This window comes from Crocuta crocuta, unplaced genomic scaffold, assembly GCF_008692635.1.
Source record: "Crocuta crocuta isolate KB4526 unplaced genomic scaffold, BGI_CrCroc_1.0 scaffold50, whole genome shotgun sequence".
NCBI lineage: Eukaryota > Metazoa > Chordata > Mammalia > Carnivora > Hyaenidae > Crocuta > Crocuta crocuta.
This window is the reverse complement of record NW_027527428.1, coordinates 6,514,653-6,537,119: the sequence shown is the minus strand read 5'-3', so window position 1 is coordinate 6,537,119 and position 22,467 is coordinate 6,514,653. Positions and strand designations below refer to the sequence as shown.

Below are 22,467 nucleotides of genomic sequence, written 5' to 3'. Positions count from 1 at the left end.
CCAAAACAGAACAAGGATGTTACAGGAAGAGAAAACCACAAACGAGTGTCACTCATAAACACAGATGCCAAAGTCCTCAACCAAACAGCAGCCACGGAGTCCAGCGATATATAAAAAAGATAACACAAGGGGCGCCTGGGGGGCTCAGTCAGTTAAGCGTCCGACTTCGGCTCAGGTCATGATCTCACGGTTTGTGGGTTCGAGCCCCGCGTCCGGCTCTATGCTGACAGCTCAGATCCTGGAGCCTGCTTCAGATTCTGTGTCTCCCTCACTCTCTGCCCCTCCCACACTCATGCTCTGTTTCTCTCTGTCTCAATAATAAAAACATTTTAAAAATTAAAAATAAAAAAAGATAACACAAGTGGCGTTTATTCCAGGAACAGGGTTGGTTTACCAACCAAAATTCAATCAATGTAACTCACCATATCAACAACAACAAAAGCCTGGTGATTATCTCAGTAGATGTCAGGAAAGCATTTTGTGAGATTCAGCACTGTTGACAAAAACTCTGAGCAAACTAGGAAGGGGAATGCGGCACAGTGGAGCTATTGACTTCTGCCCACGAAGAGGGCGAGAGCAGGCCTCCCTCCGGCGCCGAACCACACGGCTCTGGGCACGCCTTCCTTCCTCACCTTGCTCTGTATGCAGCTAATGGTCACTTCATTTATTAAAAAGTGTACGTAGCTACTATTATGTGCCAGATACGGGCAAATTTAAAGGATATACGAAGTAATTCAATCATTATCATTCATCAGTTTTCCTTGAAACACTGTGCAGTACAAATCACAACTTAAAAAGAAATGAAGGGCGCCTAGGTGGCTCAATCAGTTAAGCATTCGACTTTGGCTCAGGTCACAATCTCACAGTTTGTGAGTTCAAGCCTCACATCGGGCTCTGTGCTGACAGCTCAGAGACTGGAGCCTGCTTACAATTCTGCATCTCCCTCTCTCTGCCCCTCCCCCGCACACACTCTGTCTCTCAACAATAAATAAACGTGAAATAAAAAAAGAAATGAAATCCTCAGATCCACACAAACCACTGCCAGCCTTCCAGGGACCTGGCCAGGGGAAGGCAAGCCCTGCCCAGCCCTGAGCCCCTAGAGGGACCTTGCCCACAGGCCAGGAAGGGGGTGGGGGGCACACACTTACCAATCCAGCATTCTAAACGAGCACAGGGGGTGGTCTTCACCACATCTGGAGGGTCCACGCCGACATTCAGGCATAAAACTAAGGCAACACTGACTGTCTTCATCTAAAAACACAATAGAAACAAGAAATATTTCAAAATGAATCCCACCAATGCGCTTTTCCAGGCTTCAAAAACATCCCCAGAGCATGTGAGGCCCTGTCCCCACCACTGGCCTTCCCAGCTGTCTCTCTGTTCACCCGTGCTGCCCCTGGGGTGCCACGCAGGTAACTGCCTTCTTCTGGGGGCTTCAGAGTAAAGTGGGCAGACAGGAAGTGACTTGAGGGGAGAGGCTTGCAGCGGGGGAGGTGTGCAGGGAGAGGTGTGCGGGGAGAGGTATNGCAGGCTTCCTTTTCCTACTTTCCTGGAAACAGAATTACTCCACTAAAAAGTACTAAGGCATTTGATACATTCTGCCAAAATCCACTCCAAAAACTTTGCATAAATTTACACTGCGACCAGGTTACACTATTCCCATTACTTGAAATCATTAATCGTTTGATGAGAGAAAAGTCATCACATTGATTGTTAGCATTCTTTCGGCATTTGTATCACTGAATATTTCTTCAAATGTGTACTCATTATTTGTATCTTTTATCTATTGTGGACTTTCTACTCCTGTTCACACCACTATACGGACTTCAGACCGGTCCTGATTGACTCATGTACGCTTTACATATTAAAGGCTGCATCCACAGGTTGCATCCACGTTATTTGCTGCAACTGCTTCCCTCGTCTGGCGTCTGCCCTCTGATTCATATTCTGCTTCTTGACACGCAGAGCCTCGGGTCCATCATCTGATGCAGCTCCTGCCCCACCCGCCCGGCTGCTCAAGCCAGAAACCAGGAGCTCGTCCTTCAGACATTTACTGAGCACCGACTAGATGCGGATCGCCACGTGCAGGTGGTGAGGATACATCAGTAAATCAAGGAAACACAAGTCCCAGCAGGGGCGGTGGAGATCATTACAAAGAGGTGAGGGGGCTCCACGCGGAGTTGCCAGCCTTGAACCCCCCCTTCCCCTGGTGCAGAGCCCGCCCTCGACTCACCTCCCGACTCACCTCCCGGCCTGTTTCATCCCGCCTCCTAAGCGCCTCCAGCACCCGCTCCTCCGCCATCCCTGCTCCCAGCCACAGCTTCCCTGCCCGGGAGGCGGCCCTTCCGGCTCCACCAACTCTGACTCTCCCTTGCGGTCTCAGTGCCAATGGCCACATCCCAGCAGGGGCAGCGCCACCACGCACGGTGCCCGCCTGCTGGCAGAGCTCTCTGACGAGGCTCCCCGACCCACGAGGAGAGTGGACCCGCATGTGCACCCACGCCCGGCCCAGACCCGGGTCAGCAACTCCCTGCTCGGTGAAGGCCTACACGGACTTCTTCTCGTGTTTTACTGTGCTTTACAGTGAACCCTTCAAGCCATCTGGATGTTACTGCAGTATAGGATACACGATGATGATTTTCTTCTCAAAAAACTAGCCAATCACACCAGTTCTCCCTGTAAAATAATGTCCCCCAGGGGCACCTGGGGGACTCAGTCGGTTAAATGTCCCAGTAGGCTCAGGTCATGATCTCACCGTTCGTGGGTTCGAGCCCCGTGTTGGGCTGTCAGCCTGTCAGCACAGGGCCCACTCTGGATCCTCTGTTCCCGTCTCTGCCCCTCCCCAACTTACACCCTCTCTCTCCCTCTCTCAAAAATAAACATTTAAAAAATAATAATAAATAAAAATAAACAATAATGTCTTCCAGACTTGCAGGTTTGTAGGATTCCTTTAGCATATATAAATCCCCATACAGACCAAACTCTACTTCAGGCTAACTGAATTTACTCCATTATCCCACCAATCCATACCTCTATCGGTACCACACTGATTTAAATAATTTATCTTTATAACAGTTCACAATACTTGGGAGGGCTATGTTTCCTTCCTCACATTTTTTTCTAACTTTTACATATATTCATCACTTTTTTCCCAAATTAATCAGTTATTCAATGTTTTAATCCCACAGAGACTCTGATTAAAGTTGCAATAAACTGCATATTGATAACATTGAGTATTTTAAATTGTCTTCTTTGATCCAATAACTCCACATGAGAATGTGTCGTAGAAAATACAAAAAAGATAATAAAGGGGAAATCTCTGTGTAAAGATTTTCTTCACAGCATTTATCAGGGAGAACTCATGGAAACGACCTAAATCTTAAGCAAATAGGGGAATGTTTTAAGCACACCATCACACTCTCTTAACAGAATGACTCTTAAATTTTTCTGTGTTAAATGAATAAACACAGATTCAAAATGCCAAAAAAAAAAAAAATCGTGTTAAACATATAAATTAAAGTTGGCAAGAAGTGACAACCTCCTAAGAGGCAATTTTTCTATATGGGAGCACAGTGAGTCTCTCCATTTAATTGGATCTTCCTTTTAATTTTTCTCAGTAGTGTTTTTTTTTTTGTTTTGTTTTCTTCACCAAGAAGCCTTGCACATTTCTTTCAGGATTTTCCCTAGACATGTCACAGATGTTTGGGGGAAATATGCTTCCATACATGTGTTTTCCCATCGTGGTCTCTTGCAACAGCTGCTGACATCTTCCCTTGTCATGTTATTAAACTCCTAATTAAATGTAATTAACTCCTGGTGACCCTTTGACGCACATTGTAAGTTTACAAATACACCATCTACCAATAATGACAAGTCTGTCTTGTCCTTTCCAACGGACTGCTCCCCTCCTCCGGTTTCAGGTCCCAGGCACTGCCCACGGCCTCCAAACTAGACCCACCAAGGGCCAAGAACACGCGGTGGCAGTCCTCATGCTGGTGGGAATGAGACAGCACGAAGACCGAGGAGGTGGGGCTGATGTGAAGGCGTGTCACCCCTTCCTTCCTATGGGACTTCTCCATCACAAAAGGCCTCCCGGCGGAAGCAGCAAGGCACCTGTTTCCATAACCAAAAGAAACCCAAAAGAGGACTTCTGCAGTTAAGAAAAAAGGCAGGAAGCACAAGTGAGTCTGGGGCGGGGTTTACGGCCAGCGGCCTGGAGGAGGCGGCGTGGAGCAATGGGGCCAGGGCGGCATCCGGGGGCCGTGGCAACTGTGAGCCGCATCTGTGTGCATCTGGGCTTCTCGCCCATTTGGTCTGTGCATCGTTAGCAACACGTGTCTCTAAGGTGGCAGAGAAGCCTAAGACGGGTCACTGGGGGGGCGGCAGGGGTCTGGGGGTGCTCAAGATCGTTTTCCACGGGAACTGACAGTCACGGCTTCTCCCCTTGACACCATCTCGGCTTAGACACGGAGACGCCTCTCTGGCCTTCCGGCAGCCGCAGTGAGTCACACTAACAGCTGCCCCACAACATCTCTAAGCCCAGGGGCTCCCCCGTGCTCTGAGCCTTGAGCCCCAGCGTGTGGGGAGGTAGGGGCTCGGGGCTCATACCCTGCAGCGAGCTCCAACCTGCTTCGCTCACAGTCAGCCCTGGGCCCGGCAGGAGAGAAGCCCTCCGTGCAGAAAACTATCTATCTCCACGGATGGGGTCTCTCTAATTTTAAAAAAGACAGTCTGCCCCACTGTGGCAGCCTAACTGGTCTCCAGAGTCTTATTCTGTCCTCAGTCTGCACAGGGCACACACTCCTCACCTGTTCGTCCCTTTCACAAAGTCCAGCTGAGGGAACCACACTCCGTGGGCTACTTCAAGGGACAGCCAGTCCCGGGTGAGGGCCCCTGGCAGGGAGCCTGCAGCCTCCCCCCCACCCCGTGACCCAGGAGGGCAGGGGAGGGCTCCTCTCGGGGACATGTGCTCAGTGAGCCCCCACGCCCCCCTCGCACAGCAGGGACTCCAGGCAGGCCTCGCGTTGGGTCACTTCTGACCATTTCTGAGCGAGAGCCGCCTCCACTTCCTCACACTCACCTAAAAGGCGGCGCCTAGCAGCCGGAGCCCTCTGGCCGCCCTGATCCCTGATCCCCTCGTAAAGGGCCCACACTGGCTGCCCTGTCCCCACCCACTTTTCCCGCTAGATCTCCTTGGGGCCCAGCGGGGGTGCAGGATGACGCAGGGCATTTGTGTGGCACCAAACAGCCCCAATCACAGCCCACATCTTCTTCCAGCTGACCCTCAGGACGCATTCCATCCCCTCGACCTCTACACCTGCATTTAATGAGTTTAAAAACACAATTCTTGGGGCGCCTGGGGGGCTCAGTCAGTTAAGTGTCTGACTTCAGTTCAGGTCATGATCTCACGGTTCGTGGGTTCGAGCCCCATGTTGGGCTCTGTACAGACAGCTCAGAGCCTAGAGCCTGGTTCGGATTCTGTGTCTCCCTCTCTCTCTGACCCTCCCCTGCTCACACTCTGTCTCTCTCTCAGAAATAAATTTAAAAAATTAAAACACAACTCTCGGTAAAATAATTTGACTTAATTATAAAAGTATTATGTCTCAAGCTCTCTGAGTGCTTATGCAGAAATACTAGCATAAGCCCAGTGACAACCGTCCAGTCCCAGGAGACCCTAAAAGGGCCCCCGCATCCCCATCCCTGTCATCAAGTGCAGGCTTCATTGGTGACTGGGCGTCACTTCGGGCGACACCTTCTGTGTCATCGCTTTACAGGTGACAATGTGCAATTAATGAAGCCACAGAAAGAAATCATCTGATTCATCCTTAAACACCCCACTCTACACCCTGACAGATGCCTTTTTAAGAAAATAAGAAAGAAAGGTCTCAAAAATATATTGACATGAATTAGAAAAATGTTTTTGACCTAACCAACTCAATTCCACAAGTGGGCAGAAGACATTAGCGGTAAGTATCCTTAAGCCAATCAAATGTGTCTTGTGCTCCCTGCAAATTTTAATAGTGTTTGCCTGATTCCAAATGTGGCTAAGTTCTAAATTCTTAGCTGTACCCCAAAGTGCCTTTTAGGTATTTTATTTCCATTTCTCCTTCCAAAAATTCCAGATTAATGTTTTTTAATAATACAGCTATAGCATTAAGAGAATGTAAGGGCCATTACATTTAATGTGCGCCAAATTGTGTAACAGTATATAAAATAACCATGTTGAACTTTGAAACGTTTCTTCTCCAATGCGATGTAAGTGAAGATGACAGTTATATCCCCGGGGCCTAATTCTGAATTTGAAAGGAGCTATCATTTTGAGAAGCTATAAAACATGAAGTAATCGTTGAAAGTGTGTGACCCCAGGACATGTCCGTTCATTCCAACCTGTCCTGAGCAACGCCCTCACCCCTACAGCGAGACCCCTCCGACCGGCACACTGGACTCCAGGACCGTGCTCTCCAGCCGTACAGAAGCATCGCTGCAGGCACGGAGCAAGCCGCCGTATGACCCTGGGCCAACCCAAGGGCCTGGGGCACACCTTGGATGCGAGGTGGGAGAGACGGGGGACGTCCCGGCAGTGGCGGCAGTGTCCGTGCAGCCCTCTGGTGCCAGGTTTGTTTTGAAATTCAAAATCTTCCAGGTTTACCAAAGAATGATATGGTACATAACTCACATCTCACATAACACACCCAAAAGGGTCTAGAACAACATTCACTATCCAAGCCGTTAAAATTTCTGCAGCAAAATCCACAAACACCCGCTATCCGTACAATAAAGGCTGTCGACACCTCAACACTAGGTCACATCCCCTTTGCCACGAGGTGAGCTGTGGAAACCTTTCCGGTCTCAGCGCCTGCTGGATTTGGAAGCTCAGATAAGCGCCGTAGACGCCCTCGCCACCCCTAACTTGAACAGGTCACCTCACCGATTACAAATACAGTGATGCCTGCCACCATTCAGAGAACTCAAAACAAAATCACATGGGGTGGCTGTATTTGTTTCCTCCTACTTAACTAGCTCGATGAACCACATGTATTTTAAAAGATACAGCCGATCGAGTGGCACAGTCAAGCCTGAATGTGGACTCCCGGGCTCACGTGCAATGACACCCAAGCTGCCGTGCAGAATGAAGGCAGTGCGGATGCCACACTCGCCAATCCCCACTTTCTGCTCCCCACACTGACAGCTGTGACTCACTCATCCCCACGACGTACACAACCAGGCGTAATGGAAAATAAACAGGAAGCAGACTGGGGCTTGCCACAACATCCACTGTCCCCTGTCTGAGGCAAAGCCACCCAATTCCCAGCACTGCTCGTTAGGATTCGGGGCATCAAGGAGAACTCCGAGCTGAGCCGAAGCTACACAGATGCATAATTTATAAAGGAAGTCAGAAACTGGAACATATAGCAGCCAGAGCAGATATACCACAGCGCTGGGGGTGGTGGGAGGGAGGGTGTCAAGTTGTTGGAAAAAAAGGAAAACCAGGGGTGCCTCCTAACGCCCACCGCAAAGACTGCGAGAGAAGAGGCACGTAAAGCTGAACCTGGCAAGAAGCACATCAAATGGGATTCCTGCAGCCCAAACCTGCGCTACAGCACAAGATCGTCACAGCACAGGGACCCGGCGGTCCCCTGTCTGCATTGTCCTTTGTTGCCTTCAGCGGGAACCTGAGCCATGGGACCTCTTGAATTCAAGAGTCCGCTCGCTGCCTTCCACCAGAAGCTTGATTTAGGCTTTAGCTCTTTCGTTTGAGGCTAAATTCCAAGTTTCCCTTCTTCTAAAATCTGCCTCCACTCCTGCAAAGCAGACTAATGGAAAGGGAAGAAGACAACAGGTTATCAGGAAGTCGTGTCCAGCGCCCTCTTCTCGGCCTTGTGCGCCAGAGCTCTCCCCTCCCGCCCCTCCCAATCGCCGGCCCAGGGCGCTGGCAGCCCGAGACCTCCCCACGTCACAGGCCCCAGAGACAGGTTAGGTCTCTAAAAATCAGATAAGAGATCTGCACTCAAAATAGGTTTGCTGCAGAGATCAGAACTGCTTTGAACAAACTAAATAGAGGTCTTTACTGAAGCTTCACGCAACTCCTTCAGGAAGAAGTGAGCTTCCTGGTACCACCTTGGCCGACAGACCCATCCGCATGTGGGTCTGTCAGCGGCAACCCCCCCTCCCGTCTGGGAAGCCAACTTCTGGCACTAGGGAGTCGAGGGAGGGACAAGAAGGACTTCCTGGCTTTTTCTGGTAACCCTGCAAGGGGGGAGAGTTTTACCAAGAAAATCCAATTAACTACCCAGTGTCCTTATCTAAAATGTGAGCACAAAAACACTTTGTCACAGAGGAAGAACATGAAGACACAGACACTTATAATGAACTCCAAATAGCTCAACAATATAAAGTCTAAATATGCCAACCTTAATTCTATTGAAGCCCAGGGGCCTGGCCTGGGTGTGTGTTAAAGGGTGCTATCTGCTCTGAGGCTGGACATGATGACAGCTTCACACACGCATTCGCAGGCTGTAACACTCTGTCGGTGGGAAGCATCGGGGTCCAGAGCCAACGGCTAACAAAGATTTCTTGAGAATTTGGGGCAATCCGTGGTTTTGCTGAAGCACGGGGACAGGACCTGGGGCAGAGAAGGCTGCAGTGGGGCTGTGAGGAGTGACTGATTCTACAACTTCAGGCTGGGAGGGGGTTAGGGACAGTGTCTGAGCTATTTTGGAAGCAAGGTTTCCAGGACCTTGAGGGACCGGCTGCTGTTAGGAGAAGGTCATTTATTACTGTTTAGGAAAACCTCAGCGTGAGACTCTTTAGCTGTATGTCCTGGGCCATATGCCTGGGGGATGATCGCCAACATAGATCTTGGGGATGGAGGTAAAGGAAGTTTCCAAAGGGATTGTTACAGGTTAACGGAGACTTACAGGATCCTGGGGGTCAGGCTAATGTTAAGCTAAAATCGCCTTTTGCTCTGAGCAGAAATACTAACATGGAGGCAGCAGAGTCCCTGGAGGAAGGTCACTCTGGACTCATGGACCTGACAATTGGCTGTAGGCAGTAAGGAAACGTCAATTTCTCTTTTGCCTTTGTCTCCCACGTCAGGCTTCACTGGCAAGCAGGTAAACTTCTCAGTGTGTGAATTATATCTCAACAAAGCTATTAAAAAAGACATATTTTCTGGGCACCTGGGTGGCTCAGTCAGTTAAACGTCAACGTCGGTTCAGGTCATGATCTCACAGTTTGCTGTCTGTGCTGACAGCTCGGAACCTGGAGCCTGCTTTGGATTCTCTTCTCTGTCTCTGTCTCTCTGCCCCTCCCCCACCTCGTGTTCTGTCTCTGCCTCTCAAAAATGAATAAACATTTAAAAAAAAAAAAAAAAAGATCTATTTTCAAAAACCAGTAAGTGGCATGGGAGGCCCCCAAACATAACTTGAGCAAAAAGAGGAAGGCACAAAATCACATCCATAATTACTGTTCCAAATGTGTGAACCGACAGACGCAAAGGACACAGAATGAAACATGAGATGTCACGAGGGGTTTTGATCTCTGAGGAGCGCGAGGCGGAAGCTCCTCTGTTCTTCTCTGTGCCTGGCCCTTCTGCGTGTGCATTTCTACGTTCTCCACAAACACGTTATTTCTAGAAGCAGGAGGGAGTAGTAAAAATGATTTAATACGATAGTCAAGGAGTGTGCATGCATGAGTGTGTGTGTGTGCATGTGTGCTTGCGCGCAGTTTTCACCGCATTCTGAAGACAGAATAGCTTGCTCAGCCAGCTGAAGCTTAGACTAGTATCCAAGGCAACGAGCGAGCTGGGACCTGGAGAGGAGACGCAGGCAGGTGACATTCGTGGAGCACGGAGAACCGCCTTCTCAGTCTCGAGCATNTTTTTTTTTTTTTTTTTTTTTGAGCAGCAGGCAGAAGTTTATGACAGGATACGATTAGAAAGTAAAAAGAGTATGAAACCTCTCTTTACAGAGAGGGGACATTCCAAAGTGACCCCTCCTCCCCCTCAGCGCTCTAACCAAACTGAACGTGGCCTCGTGAGCTAGCAGTACCTGGTCCTGGCCACGTGCAGCAAGGGCTCTCACCTATCTTTTCTGCACGCTTTCCCGGCTTAGGACACAAGATAAAGCCCACTGCTGAAATCTCTTTCTTGAGAATGAGGTTTTCCTTTCATAAATGGATTGATTTCAAGGCAATTTAGAGATTTTTCATATTTGACCAGACACTGGGTCACGGCTCTTCTCTTCCCAGCATAAGATAAAGTCAGCAGTGTCACCACAGAGAGAGACACTCAATCGCACTGACGCTGCTCCCGCTCTTCATTATCCAGCATATGACGCCGTGACACGCGCTTCAGAAAACAATCCCAAGGCAAGCAAAACCTCACAGCGCTCCCACGCTGGCTCAAGACACACATCGCAGTGGCCGGCACACCTCGACCACAGGCGTCCACATCCGAGGACACGGCGTGGGCTGTTTTCTTCCGCTCCCACCGGCTCACGGGCCTGCAGCTCCTCGTGGAGGGCAGGGTGGACCTCGGTGACCGGGGCCTGGGAGACGGTTGCAACCCCGTGAAAGCTGTTGGGCAGAACACAGCTCTGCGGGGCTCCCAGGAAGGCTACTCGTGATGACGGCCACCATTGACTTGAGTAGGAATAGAGGTCAGCAGTGGAGTAAGGGGGCCTGCCCTGGCGCAGCAGGAGGGCAGAGGGGCAGGAAGGAACCAAACAGGAGAGCAGCACCCATTCCAAAGAGAACGGGACGGCATGTGCTGCAGAGGGCGCCAGACGGGCTCGGGTCAGCCAACACCCCGCCCGCCGACTCTCCGTAACAGGGAGGCCACTGAGACACGCCCACAGGCAGGGGCGCCTGAGTGGCTTGAGCGTCCACTCAGGTCATGATCCCGGGTTGTGGGGTCAAGCCCTGCATCGGGCTCCGTGCTGAGCATGGGGCCTGCTTGGGATTCTCTCTCTCCCTCCCCATCTGCTCACACTCTCTCTCAAAATACATATATAAACTTAGAAAGACATTCCCACAGAGAAAGAATGTGGTAGACATCTGCTATCTGTGGTTCCCCATAATCTTTTTTTTTTTAAGTTTATTTATTTATTTTGAGAGAGAGAGAGAGAGGGGGAGAGAGAGAGAGAGAGTGTGTACAAGGCAGAGGCAGAATCCCAAGTAATCTCTGCACTGTCAGGGCACAGCTCAATTCCATGAACTGTGAGATCATGACCTGAGCCAAAATCAAGAGTTGGACGCTTAGCCACCTGAGCCACTTAGGCTCTCCATCCCCATAACCTTTTTACCACCTTCTGTACAACTTGGCACCACCCTATACCATGGGTGCCATGTTCCCCAGGGAGAAAATAGAGCTACTGTGAGTCAGACAGACAGTCTTGTAGCTACGGGGCGGGCGTGTGGCCCACACACCTCCAGGTGGACGCCCCTGCCCGAGCCAGGCTCCCGACCCAGCAGCGCCAGCCCACGCTTCTACAGGGGGCTGCATGGCAGGGGCACTTCTTGGGGGTGACAGTGGTGGAGGCCTCCCAATGTCCCAGCTGGTCAGCAGCTACAGAAGCCCCCTGGGGTCTTCATGACCTCAAGGTGTGGCTCTGAGTCCCCCCCGAGACCCTTCAACAAACACCTTTTCGGCTCCCCTCGCATGGGTCCTGCCAGCTGTGACCACGAGCGCTAAGGCTCTCACGGGACACGACACCTGAAGCCAAAATCACCGCTGGAGTTAGGTGTACGGGCATCTTGTAACGATCCCCACTCAAGGTTCACACACCTGGGAACGGAGGACATCCAGATTTTCCAAGGTGCCATCACCCCAACAAGTGGGACCTTCACCCCCAGTCTATGCAGACCAGATGACCGCGTGTAAGGGAGCGAAGGGAACGAATGGTCCAAGCTGCACCTTCAGTGAGCCGCCACCGTCAACAATGTCTCCAGGCCCTGAACACACTCCGTCTGAAGCTACCGCATAAGCACGTCAACCGCACAGCTCTCTGGACCTAAAATTGGTGCTGGCATCTCCTGACTGCCGGATGGCAGGTCTGAAGGCGGGGAGGCTCAGGTCCCTCCAGGAGGGCCCGGTGACAAAAGCCAGAGCTGCCCACAGCATGCCGCACAGGAACAGAGAACTGAGCTGGGGAGGGAGAGGCGAGGTGACTGGTGGCTTTCCTGGCCACCTGCGAAAGGACAAAGGATTAGCAAACCTCATCTTCATAAAATAATGTCGGAACTTCCTCCATGACCCAATTATTCAAAGGAATTCTAAGTGAAAAATGACCTCAGGGCAGGGCCACCGGTGGAAAGAATCATAAACAAAGGGGTGTGTGGGTGGCTCAGTCGGTTAAGCATCCAACTCTTGGTTTTGGCTCAGGTCATGATCTCACAGTTCGTGGGTCTGAGCCCCATGTCCAGTTCCATGATGGCAGCATGGAGCCCACTTGGGATTCTCTCTCTCCCTCTCTGTCTGCCCCTCTCCTGCTTCCTCTCTCTCTCTCTCTCAAAATAAAAATAAACTTTAAAAAAAAATCATAAACATGAAGTAACAACTATCAACACTGAAATCTGTCTCAAAGCCCTGCTGGTAAAGGAGGTGGCCCAGCAAACTTCCTGGGGACCGCTGGCTGGCCAGGCCGCAACCCAGGACCACAAACTGCAGGCGCAGGCGCCACAGCTTTACCCACTGCCTGCAAGCAGGCGTGGGGACCGGAGCAGGAAGCATCTCCCACAGCCTGCCACTCTGTCTACGTTTCTCCTTAACGCTCTTGCAACTCTGCCCAAAATGTTTCATCTCCAACATCCTCCATATGCTCTGCTCTCAGAAACTGTCGCAAAATACGCAACATGCAACACACCCCAGCACGGAAGGGTCACGTCCCACCACCTGGGTGCCTGTGTGAACAAAGCAAAACCTCACCTAAAAACGTGTGTCTGCAAATGTGGTGGGTTTTCTGCTGGCGGACACCCCTGAGGATCAGTCCCAAAGGAGCCATGAAAATCAGTCATGATCCCAGCAAAATTTATTATTCAGAAGACAAAGAGGACACCTGGGGGCTCAGTTGGTTGAGTATCCGACTCTTGGTCTCAGCTCAGGTCCTGATCTCACAATTCATGGGTTTGAGACCCAAGTTCGGCTCTGCACTGACAGCTTGGAGCCTGCTTGGGACTTTCTCTCTCTCTCTCCTTCTCTGTCCCTCCCCGACTCGTGTACACACATGCGTGCATGTGCACACTCCACTCTCTCTAAATAAAAAACAAAAAACAACAACAACAACAACAAAGTGGGGCGTCTGGGTGGCTCAGTTGGTTAAGCGTCCGACTTCGGCTCAGGTCATGATCTCACAGTTCATGGGTTTGAGCCCCATGTCAGGCTCTGTGCTGACAGCTCAGAGCCTGGAGCCTGTTTCGGATTCTGTGTGTGTCTCTCTCTCTCTCTGACTCTCCCTGCTCATGCCATCTCTCTCTCTCTCTCTCTCTCTCTCAGAAATAAACAAAAACAGAAAGATTTTTTAAAATTTAAAAAAAACATAAAGTAAAACCAGTTTCAAAAAGGAATGTTATCTTTCAGGGAACATTTCAAACGTGAGTCACAGCAAAGCCTCTGAGCCACTAGAAGCCAGTCCCTTCCCCAGGGAGGCCACCCCACTGTCCCCTGCCGCCTGACCAGGCCACTTGGACCGCAGCACCGGCTCACAAGGGTTTATGCGTGGGCGGGCCCCTCTGGACTGTGGGCACGTCCACCTCACCTGGCCACCTTTGAAGCCCCGGGCCCCGGGTCCCTTGCTGACAAGAGGGAGGTCCTGGATGAAAATCAAGGACACCAGGACTCCAGCACTGTACCTCCACCAACAGCAGGAAGAAAGCCAATAATGTTCTCAAGTCCTGTGACGGGAAATCCACCTAGCACAGCGGGCCCTGGGGACAGAGGAGCGTAGGGCCGGACACCTCGTCCTCACAGCCACGACACAGACCGCAGGCCCCCCTGAAATCCTACTGCCACTGCCAGAATGCTTCCCACTGTGAAACAGAGAATCACCTGGACCCCATCGTTCTTGGAAGTGTCCACGCAGAAAAGCTATTGCAGATTAAATGTAAGCACAAAAGGGAGGCCTGAGAGGCAGGAGTCTAAATATTCACTTCAAACGTCCTCCTCAAATATCTGGGGCGTCAGAGGGAGTCAGAGGCTCAGAGGAGGCCACAGGAAGGCTTAGCACTCGCCCTGCCTGACAGAAACAGGCTTCACAAGGAATGGAGACGTTCAGCCCGAGTGTGGAGAGACAGCGCATGGGCCACAAGCCGTGCCAGGCAGCACGGGGTCACGGGGCCGGAGGCGGGAGGCACCCGGGCTCCCACTGGGACAGGGGCCGGGCAGGCTGCGTGCCACGCCGAGGGGGTATGCTTTGCTACCACAGTGGGGTACATGGGCGATCCCTGGCTCTGGGGTTCCTGAACTGTGGCATTTGAGGTGCTTTTGATTTTTATAAATACTATACACATGCACTAATATACATTATTTTGCCCTTGAAACTTCCACCTACAGTTTTACAGCCTTACATCTTTAACAATGATTCTTAAATCAGTTTTAAAAAATTTCACGTTTATTTTTGAGAGAGACAGACAGAGTACGAGCAANGGCCCAGGCTGTGCGCCACTGCGCCAGCCAAGCCGCAGCAGGTGCCGCAGCAGCCCCACAGCGGAACGTTTTCTGCCTTTCTTGATAAGCTGGGACAATGGCAGGCTGGCACCTTCCGTCCAAAGTTAAGCCTGTGCCCAAGAACTTTCTGGGTTTTCCGTCAAGAGTGAATTCTAACATGTCTCCGAGGCGATGCTCCCTCTGGCCTCCTCTCCATCAGGGATACAGGACGCTCCTTCTGGGCGCTTCTGTCACTGGCCCAGGGACCCCCACGGGAAGGTCCGCTTCAGGCNGGCTCAGTGTCCTGCAGCCCCGTGGCCCCCCTCTCTGTCTCTCTGTCATCCTCCCCTACCCCCACCCACCGACACCTGTCCAGCGTGCACCACCCCTGTGCCGGCTCTACCCTGGAGGCTTCCCCCCAAGGCCTGCGGAGGCCTCAGCCTGCCCCTGCTCCGGGACAGCAGCGCATCTGCCGCCTCCCACTGGCCTCCTCAGCCGTCTCCGCAAGAACGCCACCCGTGCCCCGAACGGGGCTGTGTCCAGAGGTGCCCTGGCAGTGGTCTCGCGCCGGCGTGATGTGGCTCTGCCCAGTCTGTCGCCAGCAACCACCGCCGACCGTCCCGGAGACTGACCGCCCTTCCGCTGCCTGGAATGCCCTTCGCTGCGCCATGTGTTCCACTAACTCCCGAAAACCTGGGCACAGCCCCACGACCCACCTCTGTCTGTCGCCCCAAAGCCCCGCAGGCCGTGGGAGCCCCGAGCTGGATTCCACACGGGGCTCTGCAGGCCCCGCCAGCGCACGGGGCAGGACACCTGCTGGAGACAGGGACTCTCCACAGAGGACGCCCAGGGAGGATGATGCTGCGTGCACACGCCCACGGCCCTCACAGCACGTGGGCCTCTGTGGCCGCCAGAAGCACACACCACAGAGGCCAAGTGTGCACCTGAGACAGGAGCTTGAGAACCACTGGCAAGGCCAGGGCCCGTGCCCCATGCAGAGAGGAGCTGCCCGGGCCGGGGCTGGACGTCCGGCACTCTGCGCACAGAGCTGGCCCGTCCCAGGCTAGTCAGCACGATGACCACGTCCCAGCTACCGACACAGTGACGAGGGTTTCACGTTGTGCACCATCCACTCCAAGACCCTTACACGTCTTAGAAAATTATGAAGACCAGGGGGTGCCTGGGGGACTCAGTCAATTGAGCGTCCAACTTCAGCTCAGGTCATGAGCTCATGGTTGGTGAGTTCAAGCCCCGTGTGAGGCTCTGTGCTAACAGCTTGGAGCCGGGAGCTGCTTTGCATTCTGTGTCTCCTTCTCTCTCTGCCCCTCACCCTCTCAAAAATAAACAAACATTAAAAACTGTTTTCAAGAAAATTATGAAGAATAGAACTAGAAATACTCACACATGTGTGAGAAAATGGCATGCACGACAGAGGTGGCGACATAAAGCCGTGGAGGGAAAATGTCTGTGCCGCATGGGAGCAAACACAGAGCCGGGATGGGTGATGGACCTGAACGTGAAAGACAGGACTGGAAAATACCCAGAAGAACAAAGTGGAGGACGGCACCCTCGGGCGGGGGTGGGAGGTGCGCAACAGGCAGGAAGGGTCTACGGCCACAGACGGCACAGGAGGGAAACATGATGAGGCCGAGTGCACCAACCCATGAAACTCACACACGCGCACGCGTGTGCACACACACATGTACACACCCTGGATGCAGATTTAGGGGAAATGTACACCCAGACTTACAACCAAAGTATTAGCATCAAATCTGTTGTTAAAAGAGGGAATACTAAGAAACGATGAAAATATGGAAAATAACTACAATTTCCAAAAGAAAAAACATAAATGGCCAACACACACTCACACCAAAAAACGCAGGACCTCCCCATTTCTCGGGGAAATCCACGCCCTGGGACTGGAACACCAGCTGCCAGTCCAAGAACTTGCAGTATTTGCAAGGCTGTGGTGAGACGGGAGCTCTCGGACACTCCAGGACCCAGCGTCACCCATGCTCCTCTCTGGAGACAGCCCAGGCACCACGGCCCGCCTGGGAAGGCACACTCCCTGCAACTCATCCCAAAGGCAGGGAAACAGCCTCGAGAAACCCTCTCTCCTGGCTGTAGATCTGACCTGATTAAGTAGCATTATAATAAAAACTCTGCTTTCTTACTGCAAACAAGGGTTTAAGAGAAGACGGGGAGCACTCACACGTGGGGAGCATCACACAGGGGGTGCGTGGGCATGCAGCAAGCAGCATCCACACAGGACGGCATCTCCAGGGGGCCCAGACCCACCCCCATGACTGGAGCCAGGGGTCAAAAATGTTCCCCAATTCCTGTAAATGAGCAAGGCAGAAAAACTCAGGGGGAGGGGAGGGACACAAAATCAAAATTAACTTTATATGTGTGTATATGTGTGTATGTATATATCTGTATGTACGTACACACACACACACACACACACACACACACACACACTCTCTCCACAAGAAACTTCAGGGAAGCGATGGGCGAAACACTGGCTTTGCAGTCAGGCATAATGCGTTTGAATCCTGATTCAAACATTAGAAAGCAGGGAAGGTCACAAAAATAATAACCAGGAAACTAAAATATTAGAAGCATTAAAAATTTTTTTACACATTATTAAAGCTCTCGCTTTGGATCCAAAATTGCCTTCTAACTAAAATGTGATTGTGTCAAGAGCCACAGAATAATAGAGTTTTTGCACAGCTTTGCCTCAGTAAGAAACTGAAGAAAGCCCCAGGGCTGTGTGCACGCTTCCTCACCACACGCGCACCTCACTCGATGCTAAAATGTAATTTGTGGCCACCTTTCATTCACTTCACCAACAAGGGTCTTTTCCTCATTGGAGAAGGAATGAGTGTTTAACCTGAGTAGCTCCCTCTAGAATTCTAGAGTGGGCTTTCATCAGAGAAGGGCCCTCCCGACTGCTACGAGGTACTGTCCGTAGGTGGGTATGCAATACAGCCGCGCACACACACAACAGACCTTTGAATGAATGAATGAATGAATGAATGAATGAATGAATGAATGAGAAAGAAAGAAAGAAAGAAAGAAAGAAAGAAAGAAAGAAAGAAAGAAAGAAAGAAAGAGAAAGGAAGGGAGGGAGGGGACCTTTGAATGAATGAATGAATGAATGAATGAATGAGAAAGAAAGAAAGAAAGAAAGAAAGAAAGAAAGAAAGAAAGAAAGAAAGAAAGAAAGAAAGAGAAAGGAAGGGAGGGAGGGAGGAAGGAAGGAAGGAAGGAAGGAAGGGCAGGTAGGTATGTGGCAGGTAAACAGGCAGGCAGATGAGTAGATGATGAGTGAACAAATGCACAGGCATATGGGGAGTACACAGAGAGACACAGGGAGTAAATGCATGGGCAGGTAGAATGTACAGAAAGACTGACTATGGGTCCTTACTGGGCTTCCCTGGTGGCAACATTCCACGTGTGCTGTCCTCACCCCCTGCGAGGGAGTCACACGTGTCCCCCCACAGAGGACCCTTGGAATCCTGTGCCTGGTACTCCCCGGACTCCGCCCTGCATGCCCGGTATCCCCAGTATCCCCCGGACTCCACCCTGTGCACCTCTTTCCTTTGTGGCTTTGCTGTCTCCTCTCACTGCAGTCACTGTGGCCATGAGCACTATGGGCTGAGTCCCACCGTCCTCCCAGTGAGCCATCGAAGGAGGGGGTGGCCTTGGGGACCTCTGACCGTATGTGCCCTATTCGTACAACAATAATCAGAAGGTGTCCTATTCCCCAGTCCCCTCAATTTACTACGTATCAGGACTTGATTACCAATCAGACCTCCCGCTGGATCTTAAGCTCTGAAACAAGTCACCGTCTGTGCCGAATCCCCTCATCCTGCACCGTCACTGCTCTAACAGCTTCTCTCTGCGGTTCTCCTGGTGCCACGGCACAACGGTTAGATTAAAATCATTTTCAAGTGACTCAACAAAGGCCCCAGGCAGATTGCCTGCGTAACAGTGAGACTATTATTGTTGGGAGACGTGTTTTTCATAAGGAAACAGGTGACCACTGTGATCGTCCCCACCGTCACTGGGCATCAGGAAGAATCCCAGGAACGTATGAACACGGAAAAGCACAGGCACGGGGCACCCATCGTTGCTGATACAAGTGGGCACCTGGGAGGAGTCAGTGGTCTTTGCGGACAGCAGGGGTGCTCGGGGACGAGTGGGCACTGGGGGATGAGGGGGTGCTGGGGACGAGGGGGTGGTGGGGCCGAGGCGNGAGGTGCCAGACGATCGGAAAGCACTGGGGAGCGCACCGCAGGAGCTGCCGACTGTCCCCCGGCCCAGCGACCATCCCTACGGCACACGGGTGCCTGCTGCGACACGGAGACGGTGGGCTTGTGTCCTGTGGCTGCAGGGGGGCTGGGGGGGGGGGGGGGGGGGGCAGGAGTCCAGAAAGGGGCAGAGGAGACAGCTGGTCTCTGCTCTACAGCATCTGGGGGGCCTCAACTGGCAAGACGCCAAGACTGCTGCTGACTCGCACTGGAACCACCCAGAAGCTTCTGACACTTGGATGACAGGAACACCATTGCACGGCCTCCCCGTGTGGGCTCCCTTGGGGGGGAGGGGCGGGGGGGCAGGGCTTCCTCACTGCTGTCAGCTTGGGCCCAAGCACCAGTGTCCCCAGCAGAACCTGACAGAAACCATGCCTTCTGCTGTGTCCCCAAGACACGGAGCACCATTTCTACCACGGCCGCAGTGGCCCCGACCCGAAGCGAGGGAAAGGCACGTGGCCTCTCAATGGCGAGAGTGTCTAAGCGACACTGCAGGGACGGCATGTGGGGTGGGGGCCGCAGGGTGGTCCCCTCTGGAAAACAACCCACCAGGCCACCCTCTGGCCACAAGCCACAGGCTTCCTCGTGCAAAAGGCACTGGACACCTGCCCCAGGCCCCCAAGGCCCACGGGCTCACCACCTCAGCCTGACAGGGTCCCCAGTCCACATCAGGTGCAGAGCGGGATGAGGCCCCGAGTGGGCCACACAGGCTACCCGGGAGGCGGCGGGAGGCAGGGTTCCTGGGTGGCCCTGACTGAGACACTCCGTTGGCCCCAGAAAGCAGCTGGTGCTCGCAGCTGGGTACGTCTCTCGGCCTGCTTCCTCTCCTCGGAGCTCGGGGGGCCAGGCCTTTCACGGTGCACCATGTCCCTGCTCTCCGGCCAGACACACGCACTGTTTCTTTACACACTGTGTGCACTTTGGGCATACCCATTTATAACCCTCACCACCCCGCTCCTGGGGACAGGCTGGGGACACAGGCCGGGGACAGCGCCTGGGGAGAGTCAGGGCGGCCGCCATGCCCCTGGAGGCCCCTGTCCCCAGGGAGGATGCTGCCCCATCTTCATCTGAGGCCCCTCTGCCAGGAGACCAGGCCAGGAATGAGGGGGTTCACGGATGAGCCCAGCAAGCTCTGTGTCCTCATCCCAAAGCCAGGGCCACAGACTTTAGGAATCTAATGTGGCAACCCCAGCCTCCAGCTTCCAGAATGTGTTGAAGTCATGTACTGCTGTCCAGCAGACGGCCCTGCCTGATGGTGTAAGTCAGCCACGTTACCAAGTTCAGAGTCCGCCCATCTCTATCCCACAGGCCTGGGGCCTGAGGTGAGCATCAGCCGGGGGCAGCAAAGGGGTGGCTCCAGGAACGGGAACCCCAGCGGACCCGAGGGAAAGCCCCCTGGGACCCACTCTTCCAGGTCCCACGGCCCCTGATCAGTGGCAGATTTACAGGGAGGGAACAGAGACCTGGCCTTTCAACAGAAGTGTCAACGTCACTGGCTGTTTGGGGACAGCAGTCTACCAGAGGCAGGGCCCAGACTTCTCTCGCTTCCTGGTCCACCTCTAAGTGCAGCCCCGGGAGCAAGAGACGCCTACAACACCCCACGACGCTGCTCCCTGAGGTCATGCCACGAAAACAGCCTGTAAACCAAGCGTCAGGGTGGAAGTGGGACGGGCTCTTTCCAACGTCTGGCCGCCTCCTGGGGAGACTGCGGCACGGGCCAGCTCTCCCGGGTTCCCACCGTGGCAGCCGGTCCCATCCCACGGCCCCAGCCTCTGCTCCATGCCAGCGCCGCACAAACCCCCCGTGCTGAAAGGTCTCATCCTGTCAGCGTGACCGCGAGTTCAGATTCTAAAAGGACCTACAGAAACAGAGACTAACAGGTACGGGAGAGCCACCCTCTGAAAAGATAAGCAAACGTGGACTCTGCACTTCCGGACGCCCCAATCCCAAAGGGTCACTGAGGACCTCTCACCCAGTACACACAACAGCCTTAGGGTTCTTAAACCAGTTCAGTCCAAAAATCTAAATTTATTTTTCTCCCGTTCACTGCCTTGGCCTCCCTCACACTCCATCACTTCTACGGAATAAGATGTCAAAGGCTCTCATTTCATCTAAATGCCTCCCTACCTTAATCTCCTCGCCTTGACCCCCCACTTCTAATCCTCTGTGTCGAAGGGCCACCACCCAGCAAGCGCCACTCATAGTACCCAACGGCCCCAGTCTCTCCACATGCCCTGCCCAGATTCATCTTTAGAAAACACGGCTTCTGACTGCTCAAAACTTCCCACTCCTGCCACCGCCTTTACGAGACCAGGCCCAAATTCCTCCCTCTGGTCCTCGGACGCCTCAGGCTGGCCCTGCTCTACCGCCCGTGCTGCCCACGCCCGGCCACATGGAACCCACCGGACCAGGAAAAGGCAGGCCCTGTCTCCGCTGGAACCAGCCGGAGCCGCCCCTGCAGGACGGCATCGCCCAGCCTTCTGCTCGGCCCCACTGCCCAGCGCCGGGCCCGTGTCTGCTGCAGGCTCCGGGGCTCCGCTGCTGATGGGGTCCCAAGGTCACAAAACTGAGTTTTAACCTTCTTTCAAACCCCCTCCAGCGCCAACCCAGGAATCAGCAATCGAGAGGTATCTGCTGGGGGACCGTCTGTGACTGCGGCTCCATGAGCATCCTCAAAAGGAGCCAGGGATACTGAGGCCCAGGCCCAAAACGAGGGCTGCTAGGGCTCATGTAGGGACAGGCTCCACCTGCTTCCAGAACAGATTCAACTAACCTGGGACGCCACGGCCGGGCTGCACACTGCACTCTGGCTCTCAGATCCAACCTCAGCGAGAGCACATGTAAACAGAAGGGAAAGGGCAGCTGGCAGCACCAGCATTAGAACTGCACGGGGCTCTTTCCCAAAATGCTTTCTCAACAGGAGTTCCTAAACACAACCCCAACATCAAGGATAAAGGAATCAAATGGAAAAGTTACACAATCTAAGACATGAGCTAAACAAAATATAAGCCCCCCCCCCCCCATCACAGAGAAGCACCACTTACGCACCCCAGGTACCACATGTCTCTCCCAGGACCACAAATGTGCCGGCCCGTAAGTGGACTCACAGCTGCTAAGGCACAACAAATAGCTGGAGCCTAATAGTGGCTCCCAGCCTTTGAAGAATAGTGGCTCCCAGCCTTTGAAGAGGAAGAGAGGGAAAAGGGAAATTCAAGAAAACTTTATAACAGATTAGCCAAAAAGATAAATATACTTCTTTTTCACTGTTTTTTTCCCCAAACATTTACAAAGTACAGATAGGTCAATCCTCTATTATTGATTCCAATCCCAGCCAGGAAGGTGTGAGACGGAGGACACGGCAGGAAGTCAGATTTCCTGAAGATGAAATGTAAATAGCTGTGACACAAAAATGTAAACAAAACAGCTGCCCCACAAACCTGCGTCTGGGAGAGCTCGATCCCAGGGTGCTCTTCTTCATGGCTCACGTCCCAGTCCCTCTGACCTGAGCTC

General features: G+C 52.8%; 1 protein-coding gene across 2 annotated transcripts in view; it reads right to left on the bottom strand.

Moving 5' to 3' along the window:
- RPTOR (regulatory associated protein of MTOR complex 1) overlaps positions 1–22,467 on the bottom strand; it is a 325,821-nt gene that overhangs the window by 255,417 nt on the left and 47,937 nt on the right. For both annotated transcript variants that reach the window (XM_077755327.1, XM_077755330.1), the window contains exon 2: positions 1,149–1,251. In XM_077755327.1, coding sequence (XP_077611453.1) covers positions 1,149–1,251 — 103 coding nt within the window. The remainder of the gene's footprint in view (positions 1–1,148; positions 1,252–22,467) is intronic.